Genomic DNA, 26,529 nt, shown 5'->3' with positions numbered 1-26,529 from the left:
GCTACTCTTCGTTTAAATGCGAGATTAACGAGAACTTTAAAAGCAACATGAATATCAAACCACTTGAATTTAAACTTATCGCAAATTTAACAGAAAAATAACCAGACAAAAATCAAGAAAATAAATCTATTTACGAAACATATCGCAAAGCTCAAATTGCGTCAGGTTTGCACCAAAAACAAGAGCGCGTCATTTCATATTTATGTTTGTTATCTATCAAAAAGTCTATTTTATTTCATGGACATTGTCTTCCTCACGAAATAAAACCTAAATAGCAATTTTTAAAAGAAAAAAAATTGATTATATTGATTCAACAGGTGACAATTTATTGCATTACTTGTGCATGATTTCCCAGCATTTATATATTTGGCCAGAGCCGTCAGTAGGGGGGCGTGTGACAGGTGCGCAACACCAGGGCAATATTGTAAGGGCTGTCTCTCATCCTTTTAAATTTGACAGTGCCACCTTGCCTCAGTGGGCGTGGTCTCGGATTGTGTGCGTGACGTCATGGCTCTAATAATTATGGCCCTAGCGCAACACAGGATCCCAAACTCGAGAGGGTCCCACATTCATAGCAATAAACAAAATGACATGAATGTCGCTCTCCACTTGTTAATACAAGATATACAGAAGACTGGATGTTGTGAAGATATTTATTATTTGAGATGTTAATCGAGGGACCCGTGTTCGACTCCCGGTAGAGGCAGAGATGAGTTTTTTCCTTCCTTAAAAAAATTAACATCTCAAATAATAAATATCTTCACAACATCCAGTCTTCTGTATATCTTGAATAAACAAAATATTGAGGGGATGGATATCGACATCCATAACACAAAATTACGTGTAATGCAACTACAAATATGTAAATTAATATGAAAAACATGAAAATTACAGAATTCCTGATAGAAATAATTCCAGAATTCATAAAAATTCAGAATTTGTAAAAGAATATATTTAATGAAAATTTAAAACTTATGAAATTTTATAATTCATTAAACATTTAGACTTTATGTAATAAGAGTAATTCCAGAACCAATGAGAATTCAGAATTCATGGAAGAAATAATTTCAGAGTTCATGAAAATTCAGAATTTATAAAGGAATAATTCCAGAATCTCTCAATGAAAATTCCTTATTTATGAAATAAATAAATTCAGAGAGATATTTTCGGTGTATTTATGGTATATAATATTTTTCATCCCGAGGTTCGCCCTATTGAGTCCACCTTTGTCACGAATTTTGTGATATACATGTGGTAGCTGGTAAACTGAAGAATTTAAGTAAAAGCAATAACTACTTTTTGAAATAGTACTACAGTAGAGCATCGATTACCCGAAACACTTGAATTCGGATAACTGATTTCTTGGATAATCAGTTTCACGGAAAAAAATTGTACCAATGTCATAGGAGAAATACGAAACAAAGAAACAGTGATATTAATCACAAAACTGTATATATTTTGTATTACACACATGTCTTACAAATAACACAGACAACTTACTACTCTACTTTGACAAGTTCAAAATGGCCATTAAAGTAGGCCTACAGTTTAGGAAAAGAAGTCCAAAATTTTCTTTTGCTTCACTATAAGCACTAGCGTAACTTCTACGCAAATTTGGATTTGCCGACTGGAACGCTTTCGGTTAACCGATGTTTCGGTTGATCAGTATTCGGATAATCGGTGCTCTAGCGTAATTGCATTAACACTCCTCATTTTAATATTATTTTAATATTATTGTTAATTGAAATAAAAAAAGAGGAATTTGGGGTCTTTTTCTGATTTACATGGCATATTTTTAAATTGGTTTTAAAGCATTAAATAAATTTATACAGAGCATTTTCTTCCAGGTCACGAAAATCCTAGTCCCTACTAATAAGCCTTCAGTATGCATATTGTATCGTGTTGTATTCAACAATGTTCAAAAACTATTTATTAAGAAATACATTTAAGGAAGAAAATAAATTACTCTGTTCCGTAATATAAAATGCATACAATTTTTGTACGACAAAATTCGTAATTTGTCATACATGAAATTTAGCTATCAGATAGCGTATCCCACACGCGTACAACTGCTTTTTTCACACAGCCGCTCCGTAATAATAATTCTCAGCCGAACATAAATCAAACTGCATTGGCTTCAATTTATCAGACTTCCGTGATGGACATGGCGATGTATTCAGAGCCCCTCACGCATGAAATGAAAAATAATTCACCGTGAAAATACATAACCCTAGCGTCAGCACGTACTTAATCTGCCAGTGAAATTTCTTATGATTATCATATAGGATGAGGTGCTATCGCGTGAGTGGCTACGATCTGATCACCACCCGTCCGTGGTTCAGTTCGTCAGGTTTCAAAGGGGGAAAAAAAATTCATTATATGCGGAGAAAAAGTTGGGGGTTGGTGAAAAGAAATCGACATGAACACGTTTCTGCATCAAAACTGAGATTTGTTGGTAAGGTTACCGAAAACATAACGGTAACGATAGCAACGAGTGGCTGGCTTTCACTGAGTGTGTGTGTGTTTGTGTGGTTTGGCCATTTACAGCTGAGTGATGATTGATCATGAATGATGCGCAATTTTGCAATCGCCATTTACAAAAGACTGACCAGGGAATACTGACAGAGCTTGTCACTTAGAGGGAAAAAAACAACATACCGACAAAAAAAAAAAACTTACCACGAAATATACATGATATGATGTGCGTAAAACATTTTTTGACATTTCATTTCGAGTACGAATGAATGAACGCCAGAACTTTGCCCCTGGACTTATCCCGTTGCCGAGATCTCTTCCAGTTCAGCTTCGTGACAGAGTCCGGAACTCTTTATTTTGAGTAAAAATAAATAAAAAATACCAAACGCACGTGTACACAAAGTTTACATCATAATTTCCCCGGACAATTGGGTCCTGTCGCGATTAACAAATTTTGTGGTGATTACAAACGAGATGGGGTTGGGAGTTGGAGGAAAGTTCCGGGGTTTCGTTAAGAAGGATGAATGTGCATGTATTAGAATGAAGGTACATTTTAGAAGCAGTTGTGGAGGGCCCCCGCTGCCTTCTCTCATCTGTTATCTTACACTTGTCATATTATATACATAAGATACAACAAATGAACAACACGAAAATCTTATTGTATAATATAAAATATCCATCGGAGCGAGCCATCTCGCACCTTGTTGGTGAGCAAATGGGTTTGATAACTTGTGGACAACTACTACACCAGACAAACATGCACCTCGTCCATATTCCTCTGTGGAACTTCTAACGAATCGGTACATGTTGGAATGTGCGTGTAGTGAACCTTCTGTGCAGTTTGTTTCTGCGTAATGCTTGTTATGTGTAGTGCTGCCATCTGCAATCAATTTTTTTAAACTATTAGTTTTTGCTCAACACATAGTGAGGGAAGTGTAATGAATGAATAACTGTAACCTTGTAGGCCTATTACACTCTGCGGCTAGACTTTCTAACGTGAAGATCGGCTCGCATTCGCGCCTCGAAGTTGGGAACAGCAGAAAACCAACTTCAGCCCACCACCACTGCGGCAACGGTTGGGGTTGAACCCGGATCCACACGATGCGAATCCGTCACTATAACCATTCGACTACCACAGGGCGGCTAACAGGGCGGACTAGAAACCAGCATCAGTTTTATTGGGTTCATTTCTAGTGCAGTAAAATCCCTCATAACGGACAACCCCCCACCCCCGATGCGGTCACTCCTATTTCATAGCCAAATAATAATTTCCCCGTGTGTAGTAAAAGTATGCATTTCAAACCACTAATTAACGAGCGCCCGTCTTTTGCGGACGAATTTTTTTTGTCCCATCGGTGTCCGAAAAGAGAGATTTTACTTTAGAAATATCCCTCGCTTTACGCGGTTTTGCTGTAATGCGATTTTCAAAAGTTAATTTTAGACATTGATACCCTCAAAATTTGGTGTGTAGTTTAGTTTTTAGTCCTGAAAATGAGTTCACAAATTCCCAAGTACGACATAATTAAAAGGACAAAATCCGTTGGATTCGTTGATGTAGATGAGACAAATATGGAAAAAACGCTCAAATCCATCTCATCAGATCTCATTAATGAGCATCTTTTGTGGTAACACATCGACAATTCCATGAGAATTTCAATCGAAGAAAACAATCCTAATGAATCGATGGATATTCATAATTATCTAGGTTTGCTCCTTAAGTTCTTATAAAGAGACGAAGAATGCTGTTTGCCAGCTAACTCTCGATTGCTTTCATGAAAAAAAGTTATCAGTCTATCATATCAGGCTCTTCAGGAAAGGAAACATCGACACCCACTAGAATCAATCAGAAGAAGTGGAGACAGAGAGAAGTAGAAAGTATCAATCAAATTTATTCATAAAGCCTGAATTGACGAAATTTATTTATAAGTATGAATATTTAATTCATTTTTAAACAAATTATTAAAAACAAGAAACGACAAGATCCAAGTTAAGAAATTCCAGGATAGGATAAGCATGTTCACCATATCGCCCCTTTTATGTGCAAATTTTCGCTTTTGATTTTATCAGCTGGTTGGATCAATTATGTTGCCAAGTTTTTCTAGAAACGCGCAAATGTGTATCCCCCATTGATACACATTTTGCAAAACATTTTAGGAAAACAAGTTCCATAAAGTAACATGGTAGACCAAACATTCAAAAAGTAGTTTTCCAAGTTCTAGAAATTTGCATATTCATGTTTCTTGCAAAGGGGGGAAAATATTAAATAGCTTCAAGCGGACGCGGTCTTTATTTCTATATTTGTTAACATCCATTCAGTGGAGAGATGCGTGAAATGAATAGAATATGTTTTTACAGCATCAATTAATATTACATAGTTACCAATACTACTTTTGCTGTGAGTGAATAGCATTTGATATATTCCCACAGCCCTGGTATTAATATAATATTCAAAAAATTTGTAAGGAGTAATTTTCAAAACAGGAAACATTTTCACAATTACTAAATTTATAGTGAAAGTAAAAGCCTCTTTTTCCCGGAGAATGGGCTGTTTTACAAAAGTGGAAAATTGCCCAACGGGTAGCATACAGGAGAATGGTATAAGAATATTTAAATATTTTATGTTTTTGATCAATATTCAATCTATATTTAAATTTTGGTAATATTCCGTTTTGAAAGAGAATTAGTGGAAGTGTTACCTTTTGATTAAAATTTGAACTGGTCAAGTCTGAAAAATTGGAAATTTCTATGCCATCTGTTGATGCCAAAAGATTTTACCTAGCGAAGGAAGTTGTACCCTCAGGCCCGCAGTGAGAAATTTCATTCGGAGGGAAAGACATGCATTTCAGAGGGGGGGGGGCGACTAAAGTGATAGAGCAATAGATTTGGCCATCTTTCCTCTCTTTTTCATTGCTTTTTTTGGGGGGGGGCGACCAGACCCCCAAGCTCTCCCTTTCTCTCTCTACGGCCTTGTATACCCTTACTATATTCTCTTGTGGGTAACATAAGCAACACGATCATTCTACAGTGGAAACATCCATAACGGACACGCCCTTTAGCGGACATCTCACTGACTGACACTTTTTTGAACTACATTGATGGATTGTATTTTACTGTCCATCAACGGACACTCCTCGTTAGCGGACAAAATTCAGAATTAGAAGAAAGAGTGAATGAAGAAGGTAGATATATTTTTGTTAGAAACGACCCGCTTTACATTGTAATTTCGACAAAAAAAATATTCCATTTTGAATAAACCCTGTTGCATAATCCGACAGAATACAAACCAAAGATTCAGAAACTGTTAAAAAGTTCATTTCAAAAAAAAAAAATTACAAATGTTTTTTTTTTTTTTTTTAAATAAGCTCCTCAAATATACGAGGTGTTTCGAGAGGAATTCCGAAACACAATATTAATCCTATGGCTGATTGTAAAATTGACGTTAAATATGAGAAATTAGCAACAAAATGTTAGGAAATGTCATCTGTGATTGTGGAAACTCGTAAAATTATAATCACGGGAAATATGAAATTTTTAATTTGCTGAGTGGAATTTTTATGCGGCTGGAAATCAATATGAAATAAATGTCGGTGTCTTAAATTTGCGTCTCTCTCTTCATTTTACTGATATTAGCTAGAAAATTCATCGATATATAGCCGATGAGAAACGTTTTTAAGTAATACATTTTTTTCTGATTTTTTCTAGTTTTCGTGTCATTTTCCGATCCTTTTTTTTTTCTGAAAAATTTGCATAAAAGAGATGGTAAAAACCAAAAATTGTAATTATCGATTTTCAGTGACTGAATTTTTTTTTTCAAGTGTTAGAGGTTAAATGTTTTGCAGTACAATAAGAGAAAAACGATGAAACTGAATACTGCAACGATTTGTGAAATAATTATATCAAGCTGAACTTTTCCTCTGAACAATTCAAAGACATTAATTACAATTTTAAATTTTAAAAAATAAAGGAATTGTCACCCCGATCCTGACAATACCGACGTCTTCTCCATTCATTTACATATATAGAAATATACCTTTTTTCATTCTCAACAATGTAACTTGAACTGGTTTAGTTCTCTCCGAAAAAAAAAAAAGAGTCAAAATAATAATAATCAATAATTAGTTTATCAAGACTAAAGTTCATTTTATACCAGGAAATAACAAATATCCCAGCAAGAGACGTTTTTAATAGATTTTTCATCGTGTCGGAGAATGTTTTTTTAAAAAACAAAAAAATCGATTTTCTCCTCCAAGTATTCCTAATTTTTCACGTCGAATATTTTTTTCCCCCTTCTCGAGGGGAAATTCCGGAATTAACGGCAGCTGCACGAGAGAATTAGTGATTAATTAACAAGAAGCAAAAATACTTTGCATAAATTCATTTACTTGTTCGAACTGCTTAATTTAGAGTTGTCGGGACTGTGTATTAGAAAAAAAACCTTGAAAATTCTGAAGAATTCCTGATACTTTGATTAAGTTTGAGTTCTCGAATGCTATATCCGAAGATGTTTCATTTCGTTACATTATAAATATCATTACGTAAGTAACTAGAGTATTAATATTTATATCCATATAAACACAGAATGAGCGTGAAAAATAAAAGATAGCGTCAGGGTATTCTTCTGAAACGATAAAGTCTCAGGATATATAGAGATATGAGCCTTCTCATTATATTAACACCCTCTATCGGGTAATTTTGTAACTTTTCTACTACTGAATCGTTCAGTGCATTTTTTGAACATGATCACAAACTTATCTGAGTCTATCAGGCTATTGGTTACAGCAGCACAAAGCTTAGAACAGGTAAACTTATTTTATGCTCAACTACTCTTGCCCTCCCTCTGTATCCGCCTATGCCCGTAGGTCTGTCGCTCTGCACATCTACTGATTCAATATCACCAAAATTCTTATTATGAATTCAGATTTTTTTTTGGCGTTAAAACATAAAATATTTCGAAGTTTGCCGACGAGTTTTGTAGGTTCTTCAATTCGTCGCTGTGTAGTCGTATGGGGACTCTCATCTGCTGGAAGCTCATCTTATGATCCACGTTCGAACCCCATTGACGGCACGACGGTGGTCGACTGAAGTAAGTTTTCTGCGTTTTTCACAACTTCGAGGCGTGGATGCGCGCGAGCCGGTCTCCCATTTAAAAAAGTCTCTCCGAAGAGAGCAGGCAGTCCTACAACATCATTATTTCATAACATGTAAATTCAAGCATTTATATAATCTTTACTTCAAAATATTGAAGACAGATGGCAGCTCCAGCAGAACACAAATCAAGCACAATTCTGACAACATAAATACGTTAGGGTCGTATATACACTCAGAACACACATTCCGGGATGTACCAGTTCATTAGAAATTTCGCAGAGGAATGTGTACGTTGTGAATGTACGGTTAAGAAGTAGTAAGCTCTTTAATTAGACTTTTCAGATGTGATCCTAATATGTATATCTGTGTATGAAACTTTAGAGTAGTTAAAACATCGAATTCAGCGTTCAGGCGGAACAATTTCACGTGCAATACCTCAGCTCACAGAAACTCAGCATACGGAAAAATAAACAACGAAAATTCCAGGTTTTTCGGATGGACGGATGTTTTTAAAGGTACATGCGTGTAATGCTTTGCGTGTAATACATTTACATGCGTCTTTTGTATGCAACATATTAGACTAATTTTCATTCATGTTGCCAAAAAAAAAAAAAAATACAATACTTACTGAATTTACACTGAATTTACGTAAACGATTACGTGTCTTGAGTTTTGGTTTAAACCTCATACTCGTAAGACTGTTTGCTAATGTTTTTATAAATTTTTAAAGTTAAGTCCCCAGCGACTTTTGATTTACCCCAGTATGATCTCGAATCACAGTTTCTAGGGAAAACAATTCAGCATCGAGTAGCCATTTCTGACATGTCATTTATAACACTAAGTTATTTTTTATATGTTACATTTTTATGATGCTTATATAACAATTTAATTTCTCGGCCATACGGTGATATCGGGAAGAAAATAATAAATAAACAACAAAAATAACTCGCAATATATCAAGAAAGAAAAATTTTTTTTCGAAAGATATGTATACAATACATTAAAAAAAAAAATTCTCGTCTCGCCGGTACAAGATGCAGGTAAACCTTACATCATCTTCGGATGCGATGATGTTTCTCGAGTACAGCATTCCATCGAAATCGTAGCCACACATACTTTTCTCTATATACAGTGTACTACAGAGAGAGAGAGAGAGAGAGAGAGAGAAAGGAGGACTAAATTCTCCTCCTAAAAGAAAACACTTAACTTAGACTGTTGTATAATTTTCCGATTCGGGAGTTTCGCTAAACGGCAACCTGAAATACCACTTTTAGCTTGGCTGATGCCTTTTATATATATATGTACATCTCTTTCTTCCTAAGAAATGTTATAAAAGTCTAAAAAAAAAAAAACTGAAGAAAACATTCAAGCTGCTCCGCAAAACGTAAAAGATACCAGATTTTGTAGAAGTTCCGTTTAGAAGAGAGAGAGAGAGAGAGTTGCCTCTAAGGCAGACTATACTGTATGTTGTTTTAGATGCAAGGAGAGTTTTAAAACCCATTACACGCCGTTTCTTACAAACAAAACTGCGGTGGATCTTTCCGAGTAGATAAAAGAAAAAAATTAGTGAAAAAAAAAACCCTCGAAAAATAAGAAAAATCCATGGCATATACTTTTTCCCTTTCGAATTTCACCGTCCTTTCTACTAACTCAGAATATAAGTTAAAGGAACGAATTCCTAAGGCTCTCACAGTATATTCTTTGGAATTTCGGAATTTTTCGAACTTACTCTTCGATATCATTTTTTTTCTGCAAATATCTAAAATTGTGATCAATTTTTGTTCTCAAAAAATGTTTGTCACATGATGAATCATCAGTATAACATGATCAGAGATAGATGGGTTTTTTTTTCTCAGCCCAATAAACAAGGAAACAGAGTTTGTGGATACTATGCAGAGTTGAATTCGGAAAGATAAGTCATCTGGTCTCAGCCGGGACTCGAAAACAAGGCAGACCCGTCATTTAGGGAAGGGCAGTGGGGGGGCGTTGTTCTCCCCCCCCCCGACTTTTGAAAATACACTAGAAATGGTATATATATATATATATATATATACATACATTGAGTACATGTGCTTCCCCCCCCCCCCCGGAAAAAGTTGAAATGACGGCCCTGAAACAAGGCCTTCTTGTAAACCGTGGAAGCATGAGTGTTTCTCAACCTTTTTAAGCCCATGGCTCCCTTTAGACAATATTTTCTTCTCGTGGGTCCCGTATTATCCAGGGCCGCCTACCCTCATCCCAGATCGAGACCCTTTCTACTTATCCCATTGAATTTAATCACAACTTAATGTGTAATGAACAAAAACTATATATATATATAGATCGATCTCTGGAACCTTGGTCCAGGCACGGATCCAGAAGATGGTTGTTCATCCTTCCCAAAAGCCAAATTGTATGAGAAAAATAAGGCCTGCCAGAAAATGGCTCACGGCACGCTTCCAGAAATAGCTTGAGTGGCGCATCACGCTTACGGATCATTTAAGTGACGAAGGGCATTTCTAGATCACCTAAATTTCCCGCGGTATATTTTCAGAGTACCTGAGTGAGTCGTGTCACATTTTGGAGGTAAACCACCCAGGGGCCCACGAGACGTTCCCAAATCAATGAAGTGGTCCACATTCTCCAGAAGGTTGAGCACCCTTTTTCTACAGCTTACATATTTGCATTCTTAAATTCTTACCTTTGTTAATATGGCGCATCTTTTATGGACAGTTCTGCTAGATTCTGAAAAAGTAGTCACATTTTTTTCTCACTGTGTTTCACTTGAAAGCTTTATTCCTTCACAGCTCTCTGTGGCCACCTTCACCACTCTGTCATGGCTCCCAGAATATCCCAGGACATCGGGGGGGGGGGGGGGGGGGAGCCATGTGGCCCCAGGATGAGAACCACTGTTCCAGTGTGTATTTGAATATGCAGTGTACCATAAATTTGGGGGAAGTTAAAAAAGTCATGAAACTTGAAGGAATTGGTATACTTGAATGCGGTTTGCGAAAAAGTTATTCTCACGAAAGGTGATTTTTTCATACAGAAAAAACTCAAATTTTTTTCGGTAGATGGCGCTTCACGAAAGCAAATCACTAGAAATATGCAAATCAGAGTCCTATAGTATTGAGGGTGTGCGATTGACAGCTCGTTTCTGAATTTTCTTGTTGCTGGTGCTCACATAAGGTTTTGATTGCGATGTTGACATTGGAGAAACAAAGCACTATTAGTTAAGTAGTTGTAGTTGCCATGAATCTTCCGTTGAAGCTTGACGAACGTTTCGGACTCCTTTTAGCCTTGGGATATTGTAAGGGTAAACTCAAGTGGAGTCATAAAAATATGCCACGGGGAGTTGTGAAAAGAATCACAGAAGTGAAATGAACTTATGGTGAGAGAGGAAAAAAATGGGACTTACGTACCTTTCTTTTTACTATTAATTATAACTACCCATTGAAGCTCACAAGAGGGGAATTGAAAATATTCTAGTTCTCGGAGTTCGAAGTCTACCTTAAATGCAAAATTTTTGCATCATTATACATTTTTGACTGTGATAATTATCTCTCGGAATGCCCCAGGTATAAACCAAAATATCGCATTTGGTAGCGGTGGGATTCGAACCCACGCCTCAGAGAGACTGGTGCCTAAAACCAGCGCCTTAGACCACTCGGCCACGCTACCACAGCGATGGAACTCTAAAAATTTACTCCTTATCCATAAAACTTTTGTACACTATTTTAGACCGTTAATTCTAGGTGAGGGGGGGGGGGGGTCAAAAGGTGATATGATACAAAGAGCGTCATGTGCGAAAAAGCTCAAGAAACAGAATTTTAGACAACGCTGCGTTTCATAATATTATTTTTACTCACGAATTTTTTCTGATACGTCGGAAGATTTTCATCGATATTTTGCTTTATAACATTTTTTGCCCTAGAAATATCTGTTTCTTAACAGTCGACACCTCCTATTAAAATCATGGATATTATTATAATTTGGATATTGTTATCGCTTTTCCAAGGAACGAAACTGACCGATATCATAACATGGAAAAAAATCGTTTGTATCAATATATCGGAGCTTTGGATAATGTATCCATTTTTTTCAGTCGAAAGTTTCTTTGCGCATTCTAAAACTAAGGTTTAATGAAATTATTATTATTTTTTCCGTATAAGTTATCGTTATTAGGCTGCAAGACTGAAGTTGTTCTCCCTCTTCCCTTTTAACAAACATTTCCATACTTAATGTCGTAATCAGTCCATAGTATTCACTGTTATCCATGTACGTGTGGACCTCCTTTTACGATGAACTTCCTATAGTGAAGGCAGGGCCGTCTTAGGAGCATTATAGGCCCCCGGGCAAAGTGGTTTTTCTGATAACGAAATTTCGTTATAAAGGAATTCCACGTATTTTTGTATTGTCCCTATGTAAACTTATCTGGGGGATAAAAAAAGTTTTCGTTAAAACGAGGTTTTTGTTATAACGGTATTTGTTGAAACGGGGTTCGACTGTATTGTACATTAAAGAAAATATCGTAATTTGTGATATACATATTAGACAGTTCCGTTCTAACGCCTCACTATGACTGAATAACAAAAATGCAGGATTTTAGCTCAAAAGGGGATAAAAAGTCCCGTTTTAAGATAGAATTAAAAACTCGCATACTCTTCCACACGCTCTAGGTCACTCACTGACCTGGTCCGTCCCTTGCTCTCTAGGTCATTTGTTTGGTCATTCACATGCTGGCTCACACTTTAAGTTACTCTTTTGCTCACTGAAGTCCTTGAAATCTTTCCATGTCATTGTTTTTGCCACTCACTGACCTAGTCCCTTGCGGTCTGGACAGAGGTGGATTTATTGAGGGTTATAAAAATTCTGCCGCCCTTTTGCTGACCCTCTGAGCTTGCCACCCGACACAGCGGCTATTGCTCGCTTAGTTCCCCACCCCATGTATACGCCTTGGAGCCCAATGCATTAACACTATAACCCCAGCATTTTCGCCAATTTCGCGTTTCCCCCCTTCTCATTGGCCTCATAATGTCGGAAGAGATTTACCAGATGAAGGTTATTTTTAATTTTTGCATCATGAGTTTTATACGCACCGTTTTCTGAATGATAAAGTTGTAAAATAGCTTGTTTTTATACAAAAATTGTAAAATCTTTTGGCTTTTTATAGTTTAAAAGAATTTTCTTTCCTTTGTTTAAACTTCTTTTATTTCCGAATCATTGTTTTATGAATGATTTAAAAGCATAATCAGGTTCCATATTAGCTCCGTAAGGTTCCACTTAGCTGCTTGAGATGGGTAAGTGGCACCAACGCTCCACTAAAAAATATAAAGTTAATCTTGAAAAGAGGACACTGAAAAAGTGCTGCTAAATAATAATAGAATGATTCGATGAAAACCTGCTGCCTTAACTTCAAGAAGTTTCGTTTGATTCTCCAACGATAAAAATGACTTGGGATCCTTTATAGGTCACAAGCCAAGGTTCTTAGGTCACAAGGGTCCTTGATTTATTTTTTATTTATTTATTTTAAGTGCTGTCTATATTTATACTTGTACATGTTAGTTTGAAAATCTCGTCTTTAAATGAATAATATCAAAGGGGTCCCCGAACTTCTTGTATAACTAGATTATTTTCATTATGCCTGATCTCGCACATGGTTTTTGAAATCGAATCTGAATGTACATGACTCGGGATCCTTTAGGGTCTTACGCCAGGACCCCGATACATTTTTTTAATTTTACTTATTCGTTTGTGCAGTCTCGCAGTACTCTTTGAATTTCGTATTTGAATGCATATTGTTCTCTGGACTCTTAGACTAAAAGTTCTCTAGGTGCTTTAAAATATTGGGCCCCGAACTCATTGTACAATCTGATTCCTCTTCTCCTTATGTCTGACCCCGCATGTACATGAATGCACATACATGACTGGGGGTCATTTAAATCCCAATTATTTTTTTTCTCCTTGTAACTAAGAATTTTTTCCGGCGCAACTACGCCCTCTGGAGCAATGAGCTTATATCGCGTAAGCGACCGATCCTGGTCGTGCTCGGTTCGTTCTTTTCTGTTCCGACTTCTTCAACGTAGGTGCTAGGTTGAACTTGAACTAATGAAACCAGCGGTTCCACTTACCTCGGTTCACTTTATTTTTGTAAATGCGAAACATTCTTAATTAGATAATTATATTTGGATAGTGTGGCCACACCCACTAATAATTTTTTTTAGGCAGGTAAAAATATCCAAAGTTTTTTCTCGATGCATTTTTTTTTTCGAATTCCCGCGATTTGTCCACATTCCCTCGACTACTTTTTTTTTTCAACCGTTGATTAATAGTCATTAGGAAAGGTTCCTCAATGAACGGTTCAGCACATGACGTATTGACCTAGCAATTACTCCTTCCGTAAGTTTGTTGACGGAGCATTTTAGCAAGTGATTGCAAAGGAACAATTTGTCTTATCCATTCCCAAACACAAATTCCTGTCTCTTTATTTTCTTTTCTCTTTTGAGATACAAAAATCGTTATTTTGCTTCCATCGCTAGAGATCACGCAAACTACGCTAAAACTCGGATAAGAAGTTATGAAAAGAGTGGTGTTATTCTTTTTTTTTTCATCATTATTTCCTTATGAGGTCCCTTTTTAGTAAATCGTTTTCCTCGAGCCAATTTTCTCTCGGCAATTGTGCGATGGAACTTTTTAGCGAAGACTTAATCATTTCCAGAGATAATTAGATGCAGTCATAAGTTCATTACTTCCACTATATAATGAAATTTCACTATCGGATGTTTTAAATGATAGGGATCATTCACATACATCTTGCACTGAGCTTAAATATAAAATCTCAGGGCTATATCTTATTTATTTATTGCAATACTAAGAGTTAAGAGAATTACTAAGAGTTAAAAATCAATTCAAAAATTCTACTGCACTTCACACATTCTACTGCACTTTCTTCGCTCAAGTCTTGTGTACCAACAAGAGCTCGCGCGTAACTCTTCTCTGCATCCTCTATCAAATCTGTCTCTTTCTAGGTATGATCTCCAAAACCTTACGGCGTACTCCAATCCAGGACGAACTAGGCCTCGGAAGAGCGGAAGAATGTCAAAGAGAAAGTGAGGAGAGCTTTTTTAAGAATTCGACCGAGCCTAGCTCACTAATGATTCTGGCAGTGTTGGTTGTTTACCGTATCAAGGCATCGAGTGGTCGATCCTCTACTTTTGACATTATTTTTAATGCCTTCCCAGCCATTACCTGACAGCTCTCACTATATGTGTGTGTTCAGCCTTATGATGAACATCACTGCAGGATACTCTGAAGACTTGAGACACCATACCGCAAACCATGGATGCCGTAAGCATTTCAAACCCGTAAGTGCCAGTTCGAGTTTTCTTGTGCCCGAGTGGCATGGTGGTAAGATGCTCGTCTACCATCGTGAAGGTTGTTGTATGGGTCCCGGGTTCGAACCCAAGGGAGGATATAGATAAGGTATTTTCCCTAACGAACTCGAGGCAACCACCGATAGATAGCGCCCTCACTTCCATCCCATCTGACTAATGGCAGTAAATTGCAATATAGCGATATGGCCAGAGTTGGTGGTTGGTGAAGTAATAGTTCGAGTTTTCTTACTGGAGATTCTGATTTTTGAATAAATTCGGGGGTGGGGGGGGGGAGTGCTCTAATTTTTAAAAGACACCGTGATTGGTTGTAGCAGAACCACTTGCTCCGGTACCGTTGCCGCGAACAACATGGTAATGTTGAAAGGATTTCTATAGGCAATCAATCTCTGGAGGATTGCGGCCACCAAATCGATAAACAATGCCTTGCCAATCAGTTTTGGGAGCATATTTAAAATAGACTATATACAAATACACGTACCGGTTGCCGTCCAGAATAAAAACCAGAATGCAGCATCAGGTCACGAGGAATCGCGGGTAACATTGTAAAACGCATGAAAAAATTCACTAAAATGTAAGAACGTCATTTCTTCTTTATTGGGCTAAAGCATATATTTTATATTCAGTGAATCCTCGCTACAACGATTCTTGATTTGACGGTAAACCCTTCTACAACGATGATTTTTCATCAAATCTTGTTTGTAATTAGTTTATAATTACGTCAAACCAAATATCGACTGCTTTGACATTGAACATTGAAGGACCGGACACACCCCGCTTCCCATCTCAGAGAGATAGCGAAGTTTTCCCGAGGGATTGGTGTATCCGGAAATATTTATTTATTTATGTAAAAATAACAACCCCAACGATATTTCATATATGCATATTATATACATATATACAATAAAGAATCTGGAATAAAAAATGTGATCATAACATCGTCCACACATAATGAGTCCGCAATCGTAACATTGTATTGTCCTTATGTAGATAATCGAAGAATAATATTGTCTTGTATGATATAATCTGAAATTGTCGACTGCTGTGACAAGGGAGACACCAGTATCGATTAGTGCCGCTGTAGTGGTCGAGTGGTCATAGTGACATACTCGCATCGCGGGGAACCGAGTTCTATCCCCACAGTGGTGCTCGGCTGAAGTTAGTTTTCTATGATTCCCAACTTCGAGGCGCAGATGCGAGCCGATCTACCCGTTAAGAAGTCTCGCCACACAGAGCTACACAGGCGTACAAATATTCAATCATAACTCTTCGCTACTGAAATATAGATGGAAGCACTGAAAAATCAGACACAACACTAGATGCGCACTCAGACTATTAGGTACACACATTTACACTTCCGACACAACTCACTAAGTAGTAAATTGTCCATGGCGGTACACCTCGGTTCTACTCGGTTTGAAAGAAAGAAGGAAAATATCGATTGGTAAGGGAAAATTCTAGAGAATTTTTCTTTAATATATATATATATATATATATAGGGTTGTTAATAAGTGGAATAGCTTACCCTCGGGGATAGTAACTTCTAACACAATAGACACGTTTAAAAAGAAATACGGTAAACATGTGTTGTGTGTGGAGTAAACCGAGAAGCTATCCATACTTAGAATGAGAAACCATAAATATTTTTTATGAACATTGTATAATATTTTATCACGTACATATAGTTTTTAGTTTTCATAATTGCATTTTAATTGGATTGCTGTATTTTAGAGATGTATGGCATCCATATTTGTCATGGGCGTCTTTCTCTCAGCCACCTCGTTAGACATTTTGCCTGTTGTGGCCTTATATTTGTATGGTCTAATGAAGGGATACTCAAATTGTGGCCCCTAGGGGCGTCGCAAGGAGTTGGTGTATTGATGTGCGCCTGTTCAGTGCTAAGAAACAATTTTTTAGACTATTCTGGGAGGCCGCGGATAAACGAAGACAAGGTCAAAGAAGCTACGAGGGGAAAGAAATTGAGAACCTGTTAAACTCCTCCCGATACCAACATATCCTGCTGTGATCAACGTTTCTATAATGATATTTTTTAAAAGATTTTGAAAACCACTTCAACAATATTTTCTCATACATCATATTGAATACAATTTAAATTTCATCAATCTTTTTTGTTCTTCTGAGAGAGTCTAATTACATCGTTATTTTGCACCACTTGATCACAGAAAGTGTTGATTGACTTATAGGCATTGTTTTTCCTGCGTATAACATGAAACTACTGTGAGGCAGTACAACCTTTTAAATGGGTGAAACATCAACATAATTTTTTAATCAAATTATCAATTAAACTTTTTCACATGAAATAAATACTTCAAAGCATTATTTTCTGGTGGTATTAACAACACTGATTTAGAAAAGATATCAATAAAAGCATGAATTTCTTTGGCACGTAATGATAATGTTGCCTCAATATATGCAACGATAATCCCTCTACAATGATATTTTTTTCTTCGTACGCAGAATATTGTTATATCGAGGTTTCACTGCACTAGTCATTACTAGTTGCTCCTCTACTGATGCTTTCCCGTTGGATACAGTTTTAAATTGCAATTCCATATCAATTTCTCTCAAACCACATTAGGAAAATTTCTGTGTATGAATATGCGATGGAATCTGAATTTCATACACTACCCCTGCTGCCTCACAATACCTAGTTATAAACACCATCGTCGTACGGCGTGTCACGTCTTTGTCCGTGTACTGCCACTGACGAATTTCAGGGCTTTAATAAATGTGTTCGAGTACATTTAGTTCGGAGGTTGTGTCCTCGCTCCCGCTTTCTCACGGGGTACACAAATATCCAGGGGATCAAACAAACATAATATAGCCAGCGTTTGCATGACGCGGTGCTATTCCTAGAGAGAGACAATGCTTCGGCCTCCCCCCCCCCCCCCGTGCTTCTCGACTAATGGATGGGTATACAACTTGCATTCAAGTGCTTCGACATCAGTACTACTTCCGCTTACCGTTCTGTTTACCGGTGTCCCTTTGTGTATACCTGTTCCTGTCAGTAGCGATTTTGTCTGGATACGATAACGATAAATAGTGTATGGTGTTTGCATTATTTAATGGCAAGAGAAGTTTATTCCGCGTTGCCACCTCCACGACGGCTGGAAGCAAAGGGGATCGTGAAAACTCCCATGCATTCAACCAATGGCCTGTCTTATGAATAATTCCAGGCACGTGAGATAGCCAAACATTATTCCGCCCTAGATATTTTCTTTTGAATTTAAGCTCCCTCTATGATTCACTAAGAAATTGAGCAAACGTACGAAATCGATTATAAACAGAGGATGAATGCAGTTTTATATCGACGTTTCTCTTATTCCCCAATTCATAATCCTAAAAGTAATCTACAACACACAAGTTCCTCCCGGTTCCAGGAGGAAAAAATCAGTATATTCAGTAAAATTCAAAGATTAGGAAAATAGTGTGCATAAATCTTAGCAAGAAAAATCCCTCGTAAGGTTTTACGGTTCACTCACGAAACATTCTTTCCCTCGTATCATGTGAGTTTCTAGCATACTCATCTATGTTCGAATACCTGGAAAATCCTTTCGAAAATTCTAAAAAAAGCTTCACTCGGGCGTGATTCTGAAATTGGCCGAGTTTCATGCAAGTATGCATTACAACTCCTTTTTATTTAGGGATCGTATGAATGCATGTATGTATACAGAGCCTAATGCTTCATGCAAAAGATTTTGCTGGTAACTCTATAACTCAAAGTGCTCTGTGTATGCCTTATGTAACGTTTACATTATTCATGTTGTTTTTGGCTTCTTGGAGAAATTTTCAAGCCATGCTCTGTGAGCAACTTGTCAAAGTAAAATTCATCATAATTAGATTTAAACACTTGGAATGTGCGATTAATGTGTTTAGTTAGATGATGGTGGAAATTATCAATCACATAATCTTTGAATAAATTTTAACGTCATATTCTTAAAAGTGGAGAACTTTCCGTATCCCTTTCAGACCCGGACATTCACTTTTTGGAAATTCAAAAATGTTTTTGCACATTTTTGACACTTAAAAAAGGCATTACAACATAAATGTTAGCAAAACTGTTATTTTTTTTTTCAAAAAAATTCAAATTTTAAATTTTTTACGTCTTTTTTTCTGTGAAATAATAATTTACTTCTTTCAAATTTATTCAACCAAAATGATGCAGGGTATATTCACATTCACATACAATTTTTTCCTGAATTTTATTACTAATTTTTATGAAAAAAATCACACTTTGCCCAAAGGCATTTTCTCCCGTTTAAGCCATCTTTTAAAAAAAATCTCAAGAAGTTCAACTTTAAGTGCTGCCCTCTGATGAAAGCCCCAAAAGTTCATATTCCACATATTTCTAACTAAAAATGTACACAATCTTTCAAGGCGGTGATCTTTTTTGGCGATGTCATAGCGCCAAGAGAAGTGTAAAGATCTTTCGAGAAAACGTAACTACGGGGGAATAGTCCAAAAACTGGGTCAGAGTGTTCTTATTCGTGTGTTTGTCAGGGGGCTCTCTGTTTAGCGTGTTTTGTCAAATCGCTGCTTGGGAATACGTGTAAATAGCTGTCCTGTAATATAAATCTGTATTGTCTTTGAAATTCGTACGTGCTGTGCCATCTCGAGTGCTTATGAGAGATATCCGGAACACTAGTATTTTAGCGTGTGTAATTCCCCAGAATACGGGGAAATATGTTTTCTCTTCAAAAGTATAACAGCACTGTAATAAAATGCATTACTCTCTGTTCCTATGGAGTTTATTTTTCCTTTTTTTTTTATAATGTACAGAACTGAGAAAACACCAAGTGTTTGGCTTCTGGGAGAAATTATTTCAGTACACACACACACACACACACAGACAGAAGTTGCACACACAGAAACCTACTCTTTTCCTCTATTTAATGTATATGTAGTCACGTGAACTATTCCTTAAGCTAGATTTGTCTCACGATAATACTTACTGATCTCCCTTGCAGGTTGGATAACATCCCAGTTCTCCATCAGGAAAGTTAGGGGGAAAGCCATCATTCCGCCGTATAGCTTTACTTCTTATCGCAATTAAAATAGACTTTTCATGTGTTGTATCCGTCGTGTGTTTATTACTCGGGGAAAATATTTATTGAAGAATATCTTGAAATTGATACTACCGTAAAAAAATATGATACGTATATAAAATATAATGAAATGCTCCATCGAGTAATAGACGAAAACGACTACAAAATTTGAACATATGCGCATGGAGACGTAAAAATACGGTCTATTTGCTCTCGATGAGAGAAAAGAGTGATAAACTTGAGCCTATAAAAGGCGTTTCCTCATAAATTCAGCCATTAAACTTGAACTATGAAATACAGAGAATAAAAAATTGCATATAAACACCACTCATACTCCATATAGCGCGTGCGCGTACAGGACACTATTCACAGCTGTTTCACTGATCGATTGTTTATGATATCTTTATATTGCTTCGCATGGTTACTTTTATAAATATTTTTACGTCCGGAACAAGACAAGGACTCACCGATGCACGTGTATCCGTCAGCGAAAAGGGTGTATCCATCTTTGCAACCGCATTCGAACGTCCCATCGTAAAGGTCGAAACAAAGCTGCTGGCAAGGCGAATCTTCCCGACATTCACCTGATCAGATGAGCAAAAAAAATGATTATCAGAATAGTTATACGAAATATATAATTAAATTTCAAGTAAATGGTATTCTAAACAAAAAACAATACAGTAGATTCCGGACTATCCGCCTAAAGGGCGGGCCGAATAACAGAAAAACCAGATAGGCCGGAGTTCTAAATAAAAAAATGCTTACTCCCTACCTTCGCCAATACCATCACAAACATCCCCTTTTATTATTTCTCGTTTACTTATTACCAAAAACCCTCCGCTATTCATATTTTCCTCGTCTAGCTACAGGCGAGTACCTAATAAATAAATGTTATGCACTGTGTGAACTGTACGTTTTAAAAATTTATTACAGAATGAATGGGGTCCAAAAATGAAAATGTTGGACAGGTTTTGGGATAAATTCCTTTATGTCTATCTTGATTGGAGGAACATAAAATAATGTATACTGTATAGTATGGACACATGCTAAGCGCATTCAAAAATAAACAAAACATTAACGTAAAATGTAAGAGTTTAAAGGGTGTCACGACCCTTGAAGTCGAATTTTCAAAAATAATTTCAAAAAATATTTCATTTGATTGCCAATAAAATAATAAAAATTTCGTGTTAATCGGTTAATTTGTTCTTTCATAATTACAGAAAGAAATACTGTGTGAATTATAGTGTAAACGCGTATACTAGAAAAAACACTTTGATTTTCTCAGATTGCAGTTTTTGAGCTCATCCGTGAGATTGAAGAAAAACTACTGGCCCCAAAAATTTTGAATTTTTACAGAAAAGTTTAGTCAATATGTGTTTAGTGTAATAGACCTCAGACTTTGATATCTGTCCATTCGTTAGAATTTTATGAACTTTTTAAAGCTTGAAAAAAATGTATAAATTTCAAAAATTTAAATTCAACATTTTTTTTTAAAAATACTTCCCTTTACTCAATTGCTGAATCCGAGGTTCATTTTACTAAGACATATCGATTAAACTTTTCTGTAAAAATTCAGAATTTTTGGGGCAGTTTTTTTTTCAATCTCACGGATGAGCTCAAAAACTGCAATCTGAGATAATCGCGTTCAAAGTGTTTTTTCTAGTATACGTTTACGCTATAATTCATTATTTCTTTCTTTAATTATGAAAAGACAAATTAACCGACTGACACGAAATTTTTAGTATGTTACTTGCAATCGAATGAAATATTTTATGATGCCATTTTTGAAAATTCGACTTCAAGGGTCGTGTGACACCCCTTGAACTCTTACAAAAATTATTCAAACTTATTTGACTTTTCATTGATAAATGATAACGCAAAAGTCAAAAGATAGGCAGGCCTAAGATGGAAAAAGATTTTACTTCAACTCAAATTTTATTTTCTGTTAAACGTTTAGACACGTGACTTTATATTCTAAGTTATTTACAGTATTATTAATTGTTATCAGTGCGAATCGTTGTTTATTTGTCGTTTTCAAATTCCAATCACCCAATCAGCCAATGTTAAATGACCAATTCACAAATATCGATGTTTTCATAACAAAATCAGTTTGAATCATAAAATTGATGTATTCAGTCTTTTTAGTCGTAAGTCACTGGGAAATGTGGCTTGCTTGTTTGCTAAGGATAAAAATCATGTGTTACATAGGTTAATTTAACAAATACGCTGCCTTATTGTAGAAATATGGTGAGTCTGTGGATCGAATTAATCTCAAACAGACTTTAAAAAGATATTCCGGTTTTTTTAAACGTATTTACGTACATCAATGTATAGGGGAAAACACGTTTCTTCACCACCAGACGATGGTAAACAACAGCAAAGACTAAACATACGTTTTGTATAAGCAAAAAGAGCTTACATGTATAAGTGTAAGAATTTCGAATTAGATTCTTTTCTACTTAATATTCCAATTGCGTGACCACACCGTCGTTGTTTTTCGTCTCTTTTCTCATCCCCGCCTGCCTCTATCTATAAAGAAGACAAATTCATGGAGATTTATACGAAAGACACGCTCTAATCTCTTATGCGCTATTGTAATGCTAATGTGTGTCAGAATTATTTATATGTGAGATTCTCCTCAACCACTGTCGCTTCCGAATAGGAACAAAAAAAACGAAGTGTCTTCCATTGTGTAATGCTGTAATGTGTAATATTTAGTCAGCAGCAGGGAAAGTCTTCATGACTACCAATGCCGAATTCTCACCGACTAGCCTTGCCCGGTTTCGTCAAGTCAGCTTTCAAACTCGGTCACGTACCAATGTTTAATTATGGTCACATCAATGGGTCATAACACTCAAGACTAACTACTGATCTATATCAGTAATACATAGTTTCTCCTTGTTTTCGGTTCACCAAAGGTTAAAATAACAGCGCTGCCGAGTAATTAAGAGATTCCAAATGCATTGTGTTACCAGGTAATTAAAGCAGTGATGATACACACTGCATCACGTTTGTTTATCAAATCTTAAGTACGTTTTTCTGATTATTTCAGACAGGATGTGAATATTATACGATGCAATCGAACCTCGTTTGAGACGATGTCGGAAAAATACCGAAAATCCTTCGTATCTATTTGGACGGCTTTAATATCACTGTTCAACGTCGTCTTAGAAATATAAATAAACATTTGAATGGATTCAGGACCATATTGGAGCAGAATATTACCATATCGCTAAATCATTAGTTCTAATGTGTGAAGTAAGTGGCCGAGTGGTACAGTGGTAAGATGTTCGTCTTCCACCATGAAGGTTTCCGCCAGGCCAATAATAGGGAAGAACCTACGTAGAACGATATAGTAAGAACACGTTGATTTTAGGATGATTTTGAGCAGCTGATTTCAAATCTGTCATTATTTTTGTCAGATTGGCTTTAGTATTTGAGATGAGGTGAAAATTAAATTTCAATGTTACCATAAGCGGCACACAAATCACATTGAAACTGCGCGATATAAATAAGTACAGCATAATAATGCAAAAATATTTCAGTGATTTTAGAGTTAGTTAGGAGCACTGATTCCGAATCTGGCATTGTTCTTGTCGAATTGGCTATCTAGTTTTTGAGATAATGCATACTCACAACAATGTGATTTGTATGCTGCTTATGGTATTGCTATTGAAATCTCATTCTAACCTTATCCCAAAAACTAAAGCCAATTTGACAAAACCAATGCCGGTTCGGAATCAGCGCACCAAAATCACCCTAAAATCACTGTAATATTCAGTCAGCAGCAAGAAAAGTTTCATGACTACCAATGCCGGATTCTCACCTACTAGTCTTGTCCACTTTCGTCAAATCAGGTTTCAAACTCGGTCACATGCCAATGTTTAATTATGTGATCACATCAATAACATAATATAATCACATAACACTCAAGACTGACTACTGATCTATATCAGTAATACAGAGTTTCTTCTTGTTTTCAGTTCACCAAAGGTCAAAATAACAGCGTCGGCCGAGTAAATGATTTACAGTATTTATATAACACAGTGTTACAATGTGATTTGTACGTCGCTTATGGTATGGTATTACAATTGAGAAATTCAATTTTCACTTTATCTCAAAAGCTAGAGTCAATCTGACAAAACCACTGCCAGATTCGTAACCATTAAAATTTCGAAACATGATCTTTGTTAGCAGTGTTATTGGGGGGGGGGGGATTTTCCTTTCCATTACTTTAGTACTTAACCGTGCATGCATCTCGTACACATTCCTCTACAGAATTTCTAATGAATTGGTACATTTCGGATTGTGCATGTACGTGTTGTGAACCTAACGTGAAGTTTGTTTCCGTCTTTGATGCTTGGTATGTGTAGACTGTTCCCATTGGGCGAAAGTAGAAGAACGTTGACCACTAGACACAATCTTCAGCTAGTGACTTCCGGCGACAGCAACAGACGACAGACCAAATCCGAACCGGGTGGGGTTTTCGTTCGCGTCTTGCCCCACCCGCGCAGACGCAGTACGATTATTTATTTTTACGTACCATTGTTTCGGGGTTTTCCCCTCTTCTGTGTGTGTGGGTGTCTCTCTTTCTCGCTTGAACATGGAAGCAGTAAAATTTGATAATTGCCGTTCATGGGTTGTGATGGTGTGAGTAGCAATCTATTAAATATTATTACAGTCGACCCCCCGTATTCGCGGGGGGTTACGTTCCGGGGGTGACCGCGAATACGGGAAATCCGCGAATAACCGAAACCATAGTTTTCTTCTTGTATATCTCGTTTATTGAACATAATGGGAAAGAGCAGGGTGACGCAGAGGATAGAACGAAATGTAAAAGAGGGTGCAGCGATTGTTGTCGATGTTTTCTGAAAGAACATTGTGATTTCTGTTTGTCGTGTCTTCTTCATATCATCAAGTATGTTGTAATATGATGACAAGGCCTCCTCTACCAATTTTTCTTAATGTGAAGAGCGTATCATATGGGGATCTATGCCATGAAAACAATCCATTGCTGATTTGAACGTGCGAAGCCTTTCCGCCATGTTACTCATGGTGAACCTGTCTTCTACTTCTTTATCTTGATCTTCATCTGGTACCGCTTCAGTTTCAGGAGCATGCAACCTGCATTAATTCCTCCTCGGTCAACACCTCTGAATTGCTATTAATTTATCTGTTCGACTTCCTCTATATCCATATCATTGAACCCTTCTCCACCCACCTGTTTCGCTAACGTGACAATGTCTTTTATAGTCTCTTCAGTTGGCTCTGTAGAAGTGGTTTTATCTTTTAGTGCACGTTGTGGCAAAAGGTTAATCCAACCTAAGAGGACTGTTTCTCTCTTGGGAGCTGCCACGGCTCTGGTGATGACAGTAGTGTCATTAGCGAACCATTCTAAATATGCACAACTCAAATTTGGTAAACAAAACACATGAATGACGATTTCTGAGTGTTGAAAAAGAAATTCCAATAAAGGGAAAAAAACCGCGAATACGGGGGGGCCGACTGTATTTATTTATTTACAACATGAAACGCCGTACGTGTCAGTTGTCTCATTAAGTATTGACTTTAACAAATGGACAGGTTCTCGGGATCCATTTCTAAAAAAATTTATTTTATTAATGTTTCCTCAAAACTATTAACGAAAACCCTCGTCTGCAAGGAGTTTAGTCGCGAACTGAGTAGCGTGTAAGGGTCGCTTTCGGTGCACACCTTTAGACGCCCCTAGTCGTCTGAATCAAAGTAGGCTACTGTCGCTCACGTTGCTCGTCGCGTGTCGTCGCTTCCAGTGGACGACCGGCCTAAATCTATTTATTGATCATCATAAATCAACCATTAATATACGATAACAGTTGTTGTAGTGATATGGAATTTTGGATACCTGATAACAATATTTGCTGTATGGCAGCCAAAACTATCAATTAGACCAGCGATTCTCAACCGTTTTTTGACTCGCGGCGCCCTTTTCAGTATATAATTTCTATGGCGGAGCCCTGTTTGACTCGACGAGCTCTTTCATGTACATAATTTTTATAGCAGAATCTTGTAGGCCTCTCTTATTTACTTATCTTTCAAATGTACTGATTCATTTTATTTTCCTCGAGTCGTCGCGGAGCTCCTGAGGGGTGCCCAAGGAGCCCTTGGGGCTCCGCGAGCATCGGTTGAGAGCCGCTGAATTAGACAAAGCACATTTTATAAAACCTGATTTATTACGAGATGAACATTCGGGATTTCCGCATACACCAAATACCTTTATGCAAATATCAGTTTTTAATATTAAACATGGAAAACAAGTCTCGCCAATATATAAAAGAAATATAAAAGAACAAGAAAAGAATTCTTTATAATATAATAATATAATGCAATTATTCTTTATTCAAATCTGGATTCGCATTCAATTTATATTCTATAGCAATTTCTATGCATGCTGAATATGAAACAAATAAATACTATCTACATGACTCGAATCTCCCCCCATAAATTTTCAATTAGATAGTGCTTGTTATATAACTGGCTCTCTAGCAAATCGC

At 36.7% G+C, this 26,529-nt stretch overlaps 1 protein-coding gene and 1 non-coding gene across 3 annotated transcripts in view; both read right to left on the bottom strand.

The window, feature by feature from the left end:
* The window catches only part of LOC149076011 (pikachurin-like), a 144,425-nt gene that overhangs the window by 62,985 nt on the left and 54,911 nt on the right, over window positions 1–26,529 (bottom strand). For both annotated transcript variants that reach the window (XM_089243539.1, XM_089243540.1), the window contains exon 2: window positions 20,467–20,583. In XM_089243539.1, the coding sequence (XP_089099665.1) occupies window positions 20,467–20,583 (117 nt within the window). The remainder of the gene's footprint in view (window positions 1–20,466; window positions 20,584–26,529) is intronic.
* Window positions 11,143–11,223, bottom strand: TRNAL-UAG (transfer RNA leucine (anticodon UAG)). The gene has a single exon. It is a non-coding gene; the product is annotated as a tRNA-Leu (tRNA).

The sequence above is a fragment of the Pholcus phalangioides genome, unplaced genomic scaffold (genome assembly GCF_987345545.1).
Source record: "Pholcus phalangioides strain wild (caught in Gottingen) unplaced genomic scaffold, Ppha-v1.0 ptg000015l_1, whole genome shotgun sequence".
In the NCBI taxonomy this organism is placed as follows: domain Eukaryota; kingdom Metazoa; phylum Arthropoda; class Arachnida; order Araneae; family Pholcidae; genus Pholcus; species Pholcus phalangioides.
This window is presented reverse-complemented; position numbering and strand designations above follow the sequence as displayed.